At 63.1% G+C, this 11279-nt stretch overlaps 1 protein-coding gene across 1 annotated transcript in view; it reads right to left on the bottom strand.

Moving 5' to 3' along the window:
* The window catches only part of HDAC4 (histone deacetylase 4), a 278417-nt gene that overhangs the window by 32944 nt on the left and 234194 nt on the right, over window positions 1–11279 (bottom strand). The window contains 2 exon segments of the mRNA XM_077757417.1: window positions 6110–6230; window positions 8547–8680. Coding sequence (XP_077613543.1) covers window positions 6110–6230; window positions 8547–8680 — 255 coding nt within the window.

Raw genomic sequence — 11279 nt, 5'->3', positions numbered from 1 at the left:
CCACACCAGGCACCGAGCCACTGGGGGCCACACGGTGGGCTGGCCCGGCCTGCACCGTCCTACTGCGCACCTGACAGTCATGCAAGGCGCACGCTCACCCAGGCCCAGGCGCACACACAGCCACCCGTCCCGGTACCTCAGAAATGCCCGGACGCCGGGGCCTGACCTCAGTCCTGCCGCTCCCTGCGCCCCACCCGCTCTCCTCCCGCCGTGTCTGACTGGCTGCCGCTGCCTGGATCCGTGGCTCCTACTGCCACGTTCTCTGGGAGTGTGCCCTGCGAGGGTGGGGGGACACATCTGCCTTCCTTCCTTCGTGCCCGCTGCTGGCCCACGGCCAGGAACACACAGATGTGTGAGTGCGGGGGGAGGAGCCCGGGGGGGGACAGGGTCAAGGCCGGTGGCTCCCGAGGGGCTAGCTCAGCCTGCCCCTCGAGTGACCCTCCGCAGGGAGCCGCCGCGCAGGGAGCAGGTGGCTGGGGCAGCAGCCCAGGCAGGAGAGGGCACGGGTGCCATGCCTCCTGCCGTCCTGCTCTGCCCTGTGTGCACCTCGTGGCCCAGGTCCCTGACCGAGTCCCGGGATGGGCAGGGAGCCCTCGATCGGCCCTGGGGTTGGGGCTGCGTGACGGGCCCTCCTCCCGTCGCGGAACGTGGTGCAGGGGTTGAAAGAGCCTCCTCCCTGGCAACCCCAGGTCTGTGGACGTGACTTGCGGCAGACCCACGGGCCTCAGTCCAGGGGGAAGGGGGCTCTGCTAAGAAACTAGAGATCTATTTTTAATTAGAGCCAATACTGTCTACGTTAAAAGCATAAATCATTTAAATATTGTAACTATGCTCATTAGCCAGCAACCAAAGACCAAGATGGAAGGAAAAGACAGGCTCTCCTGCCCCTCGGGTGGGCGCCAGGCGCGCGCCTGGACGGGAAGCAGCCCCCGCCGGAACCAGGGCCGGCTCTCGGCACAGCTCTTCCCACTCCCCTCGGCTGCCTGCTCGCCTGTGGCTCCCTCGGGCCTCCTGTGGTCTGGGGCCACCATCATCTGGGTGAGGCCACAAATGTCCAGGCAGAGCGGGTGCGGATGCATTACGGGCCACCTTGCTGAGAGGTAGGCCGGGGGCCCGCGGAGGGCACATTCCTGTGAGGCCTCCGCTGCCCCCCACACGGGGTCTCACCCCTCCCAAGTACCGCCAGGCACCACTCGACCATGTGACCAGGTTCCCTTTCCAGGTGCCTGTCTCAAAAACACGGCCAGGCCTCCAGGAACAGCCAAGGCCGTGGCCCACACCCCTCAGCACCCACGGTGTGCGTCGGCGGAGCGGCACTGCGCCTCAGCAACACGCGGGCCTCCTTGCACACGGCTGAGATTTGGGGGCTCGATTTAAAGAAGCGGGGAACTCGCACGGCAGCGTTCAAGTGCCGGATCAGGGTTATGCTAGCAACAGAATAGTCTCCAACTTCACTACGCCCGGAGCAGTCAGACTGATGACTCCTGGTCATCAGCACAATCGCCAGGAGGCTGAAAACAGATCTCAGGTGCAGAGAAGGCAGGCGGTCANCGGCACTGCGCCTCAGCAACACGCGGGCCTCCTTGCACACGGCTGAGATTTGGGGGCTCGATTTAAAGAAGCGGGGAACTCGCACGGCAGCGTTCAAGTGCCGGATCAGGGTTATGCTAGCAACAGAATAGTCTCCAACTTCACTACGCCCGGAGCAGTCAGACTGATGACTCCGCACAGCTGATTGTCATCAGCACAATCGCCAGGAGGCTGAAAACAGATCTCAGGTGCAGAGAAGGCAGGCGGTCAGGGGTCCTCGGAGCAACGGGGCCGGGTTTCCAAACAGCGTGTGCAGCAGAAAAGAAGAAGGAAACGGAACGACTTGGTATTGCCAGCGTGAACCACGCACACGCTCCCCGCACAGGCTCTGCCACCANTTTTCCGGCAGACCCAGAGACAGGACAGGGCCTTCGGGGGCCGGTGCTGCTGAGCGAGGAAGAGCAGCCCCACGCGGACTGGGTCCAGGAGGCAGCGATGAAGGGTCAGCCGCTAGGAAAGCTCCAGGCCCTCCCGGTGGCGCCTGCCGCCCTTCTCCCCGGAGACCCCGCATGTGCCTCGTCTCTCGTTCCTCATCCGTCTTAGACCGAGTGTGAAACTGGCTCCAAGACTGGTCCGTTCTCCTGCCGGAGCGTCCGAGCTGGCCCCTACCTGCGACGTGGAAACACGTGCCTTCTCCTGCCCAACGTCACTGTCCGAGAACAACACACCAGCGCAAAGGGACTCTGGGGGCGGCTCCACTGACACCGCCTCTGGCGGCGGACAAGGGAGCAGCGGCTGAACCGGGAAGAGCCCCGCTAAGAGAGGAGGCGCCGCAGCTGCCATACAGCGCGCTCGCTCGGGACGGAGCAGACACTGCCCTCCGCTGCGGGGCCGTCCAGACAGCCCCCGGTGACCGTGAGGTCGGGGGACTACCGGCGCTGTGCCCGGGCAGCACTGGCATCGCGGGGCCCACAGGATCCTCACCCGTGCTGCAGGCCGTTCCGGACCCCGAGGTGCCGCCCTGGAAGGAGCGGCCTTTCCCGCAGGGCCCTGGCGGCCGCTTCCCCGTGGCGCCGCGCTGGCCTTTTCCACGCGGCCCCCTTGCTCAGCTCGTCCCTGAGGCCGCCGACCTCCTCCCCACCGTCCACGTCCTGGAAGGCTCCTCTCTGAAGCTCCCGGCCTGGCCCGCGCGGAGGCCCTTTCCTCTCTGGACAAGCTCTGCCGGGTTCCCACCATTTCTGGCCCCACCAGTGCCCAGGCCTTCCACCAGCGACCCGTCCTCGGGGCTGGCAGCTCAGACCTCCCCCGCTGCCCGAGTCCCAACTCCACTCCGCCGGGAAGGCCCTGGGCCCCTGCAGTCCACACCTGAACCCCCGCCACCGAGGGACAGAGCACACCAGCAGGGGACCTCCCTCCTGCCGACTGCCCCCACACACCTGGCGTCACCCCTACGGCGTACCCTAAACCACGACGGCTGGGCTTTGAAAACCTGACTCGAGCAGCGAGAACAAACCCTGCTGTGTAAGCGGAGGACAGAGGTGCCCGTGTGAGGGGGTGGCTCCCGTGACAGGACAGGCTGAGGGGGGGGGTCTCTGGGGCGTGTCTGGCGTCAGCTCCCCTGGGGTTCACAGGGGGTCTGGGGCAGCCAGAGCACCTGGCCTGGCTGTGGACCACACCCACCACGCGGCCAGCACAGCGAGCGGCTCTGGGTCCTGCTGAACCCACCAGGCCCCAGCTCCCTCTCTGGGTGGGAGAAGTGAGCCCCCAGGCACTGCTGGCCGCAGGGTCTGAGGGGCCAGGCAGGAGGAAGCCCAAGAAGATGCTGGCACAGACCCTAGGCCACCCTGCTCCGGGCTGTTCTAGATGCTTCTAGGTGGGGAAGGCATCCCACAGGGGCTGGCTTCTCCTGACAAACTCACACACTGGGACCCCGACGCCCAGGGGAAGGTATTACGAGCAGAGCTCGGAGGCAGTCAGGTCATGGGAGCGGGGCCCTCGTGATGCAGTCAGCACCTTGGGAAAGACTCAGCCAGGCTCCCTCCCCTCGGCCCCCAGGGAGGGCGCAACGAGGCCTGTGAGGTGGAAGGCCCACGCCCACCGTGTGGCACCTCGACCCCAGCCCTCCATCTGCCAGCCTGTGAGCGATGGGCTCTGGCCTCTGGCCGCGGTGCCCGGGGGCAGCAGCCGGAGCAGACAAGGCAGCGCGGCTCCGCCCGCGTGTCCTTCTGGAGGAAGCGTGTCTGCAAGTGCCTCTGCTTTGGCTCCTCCTCGCCCTTCCGGCTCGGCCGAAGCTGCAGGCTGGGAAGGCCTCTGCCCAGAACTGGCGAGGGGCGCGGACGTCGTGCGGCGCCCGCCCTGGAATCTCACGCACCTCCCCATGTCCCCTGTCCCTGCCGATCCAACACTGTCCCTACCGCTCCCCGAAGGCCCGGGCAGCCGCGGCTCGCCCTGTGGCTCTGGGGCCCGCCCATGGTCGCTCCAAGACGCTCTCCTCCCTCCCTCTCTCTTTCTCTGGAAACGCCTGCGTGCCAGAAACGCTCCCCGGATTTTCTTACTCTTTCTCTTGCCTTCTAGCTCCTGCCCCGGTTTTGCTCTGCGGAGGCTGAGGCAGGACTGAGCCCACCTACCCTCCGGCCCAGGACTCTCTACTGTCTGATGTGACTGGAGTGTTCCGGGTCTCCTCCTTTCTCCCTGCACTTGTCCACGTTACGTGGATGAGGCAGCTCCTCTCTTTATAAAGGACAGCTTTAGTTTTCTTCACATTGTCCCTGACCTATCCCAGAAATCTGTCCTCTGAGCTGCCCTGTTTCGGGATCTATTTTCCGCTAGCGCTTCCCTGGGGAGGAGGTAACCCTTGGTCGTCTATGCATAGGACTGGGGACCGAAGAGCCACTGGGAGCTCCAGGCACAGTGGTCTTCTGAACCTGTGGCTCCCAGCTGGCATCCTGTCAGCTTCCTTTGGGCTGGTCATTCTCTGCAGAGGGGTCTGCAATGTCTGCCTGGGGTAGAGGTCAGCATGGGGGGAGCCTGCAGGGGTGAGGGGTGGGAGGTGGGGGGGGCAGGCTGGTGCCCCACCCTGTTCAGCTCCGGATGTTCACCCCAGCCAGGGAGCCCTGTGCCCTTTCTGTCCAGGGTCATGGGGTTGGGGAGGCCTCTCAGGACCTCTGGCCAGCCCCCGACGTGACCCTTCGACCAAACCGAGCTGCCCAAGTTGGTGGGTGGAGCCAGTGGCTTCTGTCCCCAGCACTGGCTCAGGAGGACCCTTGCTGGCACCTGCCGTCCACCTGGCATCCAGCCCCCAGGCTCTCCTGAGCTGCTGGTTTTTATGTCCCTAGAACAAGAACTCATGCCGTTTGAAAGCCTTGTTACTGGGGCGCCTGGGTGGCTTAGTCAGTTAAGCGTCCGACTTCAGCTCAGGTCATGATCTCACGGTTTGTGGGTTCAAGCCCCACGTCGGGCTCTGTGCTGAGCCTGGAGCCTATTTCAGATTCTGTACCTCCCTCTCTCTCTGACTCTCCCCTGCTCATGTTGTCTCTCTCTCAGAAATAAATAAAACATTAAAACAAAAAACAAAAACCTTGTTACTACAGGGCAGTGGGGCTCAGGGGGTCCTATGACCGGCCACCCCACGCCAGAACCCCCACTTCCTCACAGCCGCCAGCTCCCGCTCTCCAAGGACAAAGGCTACTTCATCTGTGTCAGGTCCTTAGTGGCTGCAGGATTTCTAGTACAGAAGACGCACTCCCCAAAGGACAGGACGAGTGAGTGCAGGCGTGAAGCAGGGAACACACGCATGAGTGCATGAGTGAGGGAAGGGGGGACGGAGGGATGAGTGCACAAGTGAGGGTCTGAATGAATGAGTTGAAGGAGTGAACACACCCATACGTGCATGAGTAAGTGAAGGAAAGAGCGAAGGAGTAAATGATTGCAGGAGTGATGTCTGAATGAGGGAATGAGTGAAGCAGGGAACACGCCCCTGCGGCCACGAGTGAGTGAACGGCGCAGCGCTGTGCTCGGGAGATCACAGAGCCTTCTGGACACCTGGGAGCAGGCCACCCACCGAGTTCCTCCAGGTTCAAGGTGGCTGGGAGGCTGGGGTGCACGGTGCCCAGGACGGGTCATGATGGGGGTGGGGTCTGCGCCCAGGGCCCGGAGGGTGCAGAGGCTCCCGACCAGCCAGGCTGCAGGTCCCTGCTGAGACTCCCCACCCCTCCAGGCAGAAGCACCACCAGCAAGTTCCTTCCTTCAACACTAGAGCTGTCCCCCAGCGCAGAAGCCGCTGCCCCCCTCCCCCCGCCTCTGCCCGACCCCAGGCTCACTGCCGCAGGGGGCTGGCAGCAGGGCCGTGGCTGGAGCACCCCCATCCGCCCGCCGTCACAGAACATTCCGCAAGGCCAGTGCTTGTCAAGTGCGGTGTCCGCGGCACCCGACGTGGGCGCGGAACCAGCAGCCTCCTCCCGCCCTCCGCTCAGTACCTGGTGCAGGCCCCGCGCAGGTGCAGGACGGAGCCTGGTGGGTGGCGCTCAAGGGGCGGGGCCAGCGAGCGCGGGCGGTAAAGGTAAAGAAGGCCTTGAAATACCTAGAAGTTTCTTACTGTCCAGTTTCTGCCTGTTGAGGGGATTTGTGCCATAGAGCAGCGCGTGCGCCTCCGAATGCACCGTCTGCAGCTCCTCCAGGGTGGCCTTGCGTCCGCGGATACACTGCGGGGACAGAAGGGACACGTGCTCACGGCTCCCGCGCCTTCGGGCTCGCTCGCTCGGCAGAAGGGAATTCTCACGGAACCGTCACCCCAAAGGAAACTGAATCTGTACGTGCACGGGCACACAATTACTTAGTTCTTGCAAAATAAAAAGTAAATAGCACCCAGCACCACGTTTAAAACTATTTGAAAAATGTTTTGGAGGCTTTACGGTTTAATTATAACTTTGAAAAACGTTTAGAAAGATAATTCCAGCCTTTGACGCTTTAACCTTCCCTGTCACCCAAATGATTTGGCATCAAATTACTACTTTGCCTTCTAAGTGCTGGGTCCCTTCTCGGGGGTGGGCGCTGCTCACTTAGCTCCGGGTAAGGGGGAGGGTGGGTGCTGCTACTTAGCTCCGCGTAAGGGGGGGTGGGTGCACGAGGTCCCTACACAGAAAAGCAGCCCCTTCCTTCGATCCTCGCTGGGCCGTCAGCTACTTAAGGTCACTATCTGCAAGTCCCTCTGCATTTTCCTTTGGTCTGGAAATTGCTCGAGCCTCCATAGCTATTTTCATGTTTCTCCCCGGAAATTAACATAAAATTCACTATTCTTGACTCAAGCTCAGTTTACTGAAACTTTCAAGAAGAAGGTAGTTTACGGAGTGAGGTTAAAGGTCACCCTTCTGAGGGCGACGGTCCCACAGGCGCCTGCTCGACCTGGAGGCCTCCGTGGCGGCACCGGGGAAGTGCCCGGGGCTNCCCCCAGGGCAGCCGCAGACACAAGAGATGGGGGCGCAGAGCGGGCAGGCGCAGGCCGGCGGCCACATCTCTGCCAGCCCGGCCTCCCTGCGTGGCCGGGGCCATGAGCGCCGTGCCCCCCACTGCCCAGCCGAGCCCGACGCAGCAGCACCGGGAGCCCTGGGCCCCGCAGTCGCCCACCAGATCCGGGGCCCTGCCCGGAAGGTTCTGGTCTCCAAGTGGCCGGGGACCCTGGGAAGTCTGTGTGCTGCCGATGCCTCTGACCTCTGTCATCGAGGGCCGTCGCCCACCACCCGTGTCCCGCCCCCGGGCCCCGAGATCTGCTGCCCTGGGGCCCCGTGTGGGAGCCTGTGGGGACAGGGACGCCGTTTTCCTTTGAGCTGCGTGAAGCAGCTGGTGTACCCTGAGGTCCGCGTCCCCCACGTCCCCGAGGTCGCTGCACGGAACGCACGTTTCACCCGGGCCTCCGCCCAACCCTCCTGCTGACGCCGGTCTGACCCCACGTCCCAGAGGCCTCCTCCTGGTACCCAGGCCGCCAGGTCCAAGGACGCCCTGCCGCCGCCGGCCAGAGCGGCAGCACTCCTGCCTCGGGACCGAAGGAGGCGGAGGGGTCCGAGAGTCCCCTTCTGTCCTGTCTCACGGGCTCACCCCTACCTCCCTGTCCAGTCTTCTATCTAAAAACGCCCTGTCAGAGGCCCCCGGCTGAGGGGACCCCCAGGGGAGCCAGAGGGTAAAGAGCAGGTTGCGGGGAGCAGTCCTCTGAAGGCGGGGCAGAGGCCCTGCTCCCACGGGGTAGGACGGAGGGCACCGGGCACCGGGCGGTGCCAGAGGGGCGTCGCCAGGGCGCTGCTGCCCCCCGGTGGTGCAGCCTCTGGCCAGAGCCCAGCGCAGGTGCCGCCCTGTCTGCCCCAGAGGGCACCGCGGGGCTCTCGGGCCCCTTCCCCGTCCCCAAGTCCTCGATCATGAGAGCTGGTAAAACAGACGGACTTAAATTCCCGAATGTTCTAGCTTCTGAAGGACTAACAGGCGGACACGGGGCGGGGCTCTGCTGCCCCCACGGTCCTGAGCTGCCTGCCGTAGGGCTCTTGCCTTCCTGGGTCCCTGTGCAGGGCGGCACGTGCCCTCCTTGCTTTCAGAGGATGGACACAGGTGCCCCCTCGGTGGGCATATGGGGGGCTGCTGCCATCTTCCTGCAGTGGGGGAGGGGCAAGGGGGGCCGACAGAGACAGAGACAAAGGGGACAGATGGGGATAGACAGGAACAGAGGGGACAGGGGAACAGAGGGGATGGGGGCGGGGGAAAGGGGACAGACAGGGACAGGGGACAGAAGGGGACAGAGGGGACAGGGGAGAAGCGGGGAGAGACAGAGGGGGCGGGGGACAGACAGGGACAGATGGGGGTGGGGGACAGAGGGGACGGGGGACACGGAGGCAGGCCCTGGGTGTTGAAAGCAGATCAGGCCTCTTCCCGCTCACATACAAGTACAGGGTGGCCTGGCGGGAACGCTCCCAGGCGCCCCAGCCCGTGGCGACCTCACCCCCGGAGCCCTCCCGGCAGCCCCGGCGCAGCCTTACCTCACACTTGCCCCGGAGGCCGGTCTCCTGCAGCCGAGACCAGATGCTCTGGATCCGGCCCGCGTGCTCGGGGTGGCTGTTAGTGCTCCCGCAGGCGCACTGGTGCTTCAGCATCAGCGTGTCATACACGAGGCCTGCGGAAGGCGGCCAGGTTGGCGGCAGGCCCCTCGGGGTCACTGGCCGTGGGCACGCCGCCCTCCACCCACCCAGAGCCGCCCGGCGAGACACACCGCCATGCCCCCGGGGAGCCACAGGGCCAAGGTAGCTTCCGTCCCCTAGGACGGTTTGTCTGGAAAATCCAAGCTCGCTGGAGGCCGAGCACAGTTCAGAGAAATGGGAGCACGTGCCCAGGGCTCCCCGGGTGGGGGAGGGGGAGCAAGTCAGGAAGGACGGAAAAGATGGCCCAGCCGGCTCCCAGCCTGAGCCATGGGGCACGCATGGTCCAGGACGGCGCTGTCTCCCCAGGGAAGACACTGTAGGCCCCACGTCCACGTCCCTCTTGTCAGTGAGCAGCCTATCGCGCGGTTCCAAGGAACGTCCGAGGCTCATGGGGCTCAGAAGAAAGGTAAGGTGTGGCTCCCACCCTCGGGACCTTCCGGAGCGGCTGGGACACGTGTGTGATCACACATACAAACAGGCAGACACGTGTGTCAGAATTAACACAGAGCACATGTCACCAACTGCCCGGTCTGCGGCGCCTTGGGGACGCAGCTGAAATCACGGTGCCGGCCACTGCCCAGGGAGCCGAGGGGACGGGGTCACCCTCGGGGAGGGATGCTCAGCTGGCCCCCAGCAGCAGCCCAGGCTCTGGGGCACACGGGATGGGGACACTCCCAGGCCAGGGACTGATGTCATGGCCAGGAAGAGGCTGTGCAGGTGGACGTAACCTGTGCATATGGAGACTAGGCTGGAGAAAGGGGAAGGGCAGGGGCGTGCCAAGCACACCCCTGACACCTCCCTCTAGGACGCAGCCCTGCTCCATGCTCCTCCTAGGGTGGCTGGGGAAGGTCTGGGCCCATGTGACGTCTGCCAGGAGGGGTGGCCGCTGTCCCTGTCGCAGCACGGTCTGTAGTCACCCCATACTCTGTCTCCTGGGGTCACAGCAACGGGAAGGTGAGGCTGGCTGAGCGGCCCTGCTGGGCTGGCAGGGGGCTGGGAAGGGCACGTGAGGCTAAGGCCCGCTCCCGCAGGCAGAGAAAGGTGGGGACGCAGCGAAGAGCCGAGCTGTCAGAGCCACGGCTACTACTTCTGCGCTCCTGATGCTGGAGAACAGACGGCGCCACCAGACCCAGGGGCACGGGGCTGCAGGGTGGGCCCGTTTCCACAGGGCCGAGCTGGACAGCTGGCCTCAGGACGTTCTAGTCCCCGGACTACCCCCAGCCTCCTGGGAGTCAGTCCCCTCGCGCTGGAGGGATTCCGGGCTATACCAGCAAGACTGCGTGGGGCGGGGCAGGACGTCCGGTAAAGCAGCAGCTGGTGAAGAGCGGGCCTCCAGGACCCAGCGTGATACTCACCACAAGTGTGCTAAAGCACGTGGACAAGTCGTGTACACGAGGGTGTGTAAAGCGCGTGGACAAATCTTGTGTAAGCGAGAGGGTGTGTAAAGCACGTGGACAAGTCGTGTGTACACGAGGGTGTGTAAAGCGTGTGGACAAGTCGTGCATACACCAGAGGGTGTGTAAAGCACGTGGACAAGTGTGTACACGAGAGGGGGTATAAAGCACATGGACAAGTCATGTACACGAGAAGGTGTGTAAAGCACGTGGACCAATTGTGTGCACACAAGAGGGTGCGTAAAGTGCGTGGACAAGTCGTGTACACGAGAGGGTGCGTAAAGTACGTGGACAAGTCGTGTGTACACGAGAGGGGGCGTAAAGCACACGGACACGTTGTGTGTACACGAGGGTGTGTAAAGCGTGTGGACAAGTCGTGTGTACACCAGAGGGTGTGTAAAGCACGTGGACAAGTGTGTACACGAGAGGGGGTATAAAGCACATGGACTAGTCGTGTACACGAGAAGGTGTGTAAAGCACATGGACAAATTGTGTGCACACGAGAGGGTGTGTAAAGTGCGTGGACAAGTCGTGTACATGAGAGGGTGCGTAAAGTACGTGGACAAGTCGTGTGTACACGAGAGGGTGCGTAAAGCACCTGGACATGTGTGTACGCGAGAGGGGGCGTAAAACAGGTGGACAAGTCGTGTGTACACAAGAGGGAGCGTAAAGTACGTGGACAAGTTGTGTGTACACAAGAGGGGGTGTAAAGTACATGGACAGTTATGTATACACGAGAGGGGGCGTTCAGGAGTTTGTAGCAGCAACATACACATGCATGAGTGTGCACGTGTGTGCATATACAGACCATGGTGTCCTCCTGATAAAACAGTTGGCTAATGTTTACTGATAACGTGGCTGGAACTTTCGAGGGGATACCACGTCACTCGCGCTTACACACGGGAACCCGGAGCCCAGGGACAAACTGCAAGTCTGCGGAGTGGCTGAGCCACGAGGGCGAGCTGGGTCCCCGTGCTCGGGGAGATGCCATGGCAGGTGTGACGATTAGCAAGAAGCGTGCGGTGACGGTCGAGTCCTGTCCCTGTAAATCTGTCCCCCAGCTGTGCAAATACATCTGGAGGATGTAAACCACCTCTCCAGGATGCCTACCTCTGGGGGGTGGGATTCCAGGCAACCGCCAATTTCTAGGTGTTTCTACCCCCCCCCCTTTTTTTTTTTT

Source organism: Crocuta crocuta, unplaced genomic scaffold, assembly GCF_008692635.1.
Source record: "Crocuta crocuta isolate KB4526 unplaced genomic scaffold, BGI_CrCroc_1.0 scaffold290, whole genome shotgun sequence".
NCBI lineage: Eukaryota > Metazoa > Chordata > Mammalia > Carnivora > Hyaenidae > Crocuta > Crocuta crocuta.
This window is presented reverse-complemented; position numbering and strand designations above follow the sequence as displayed.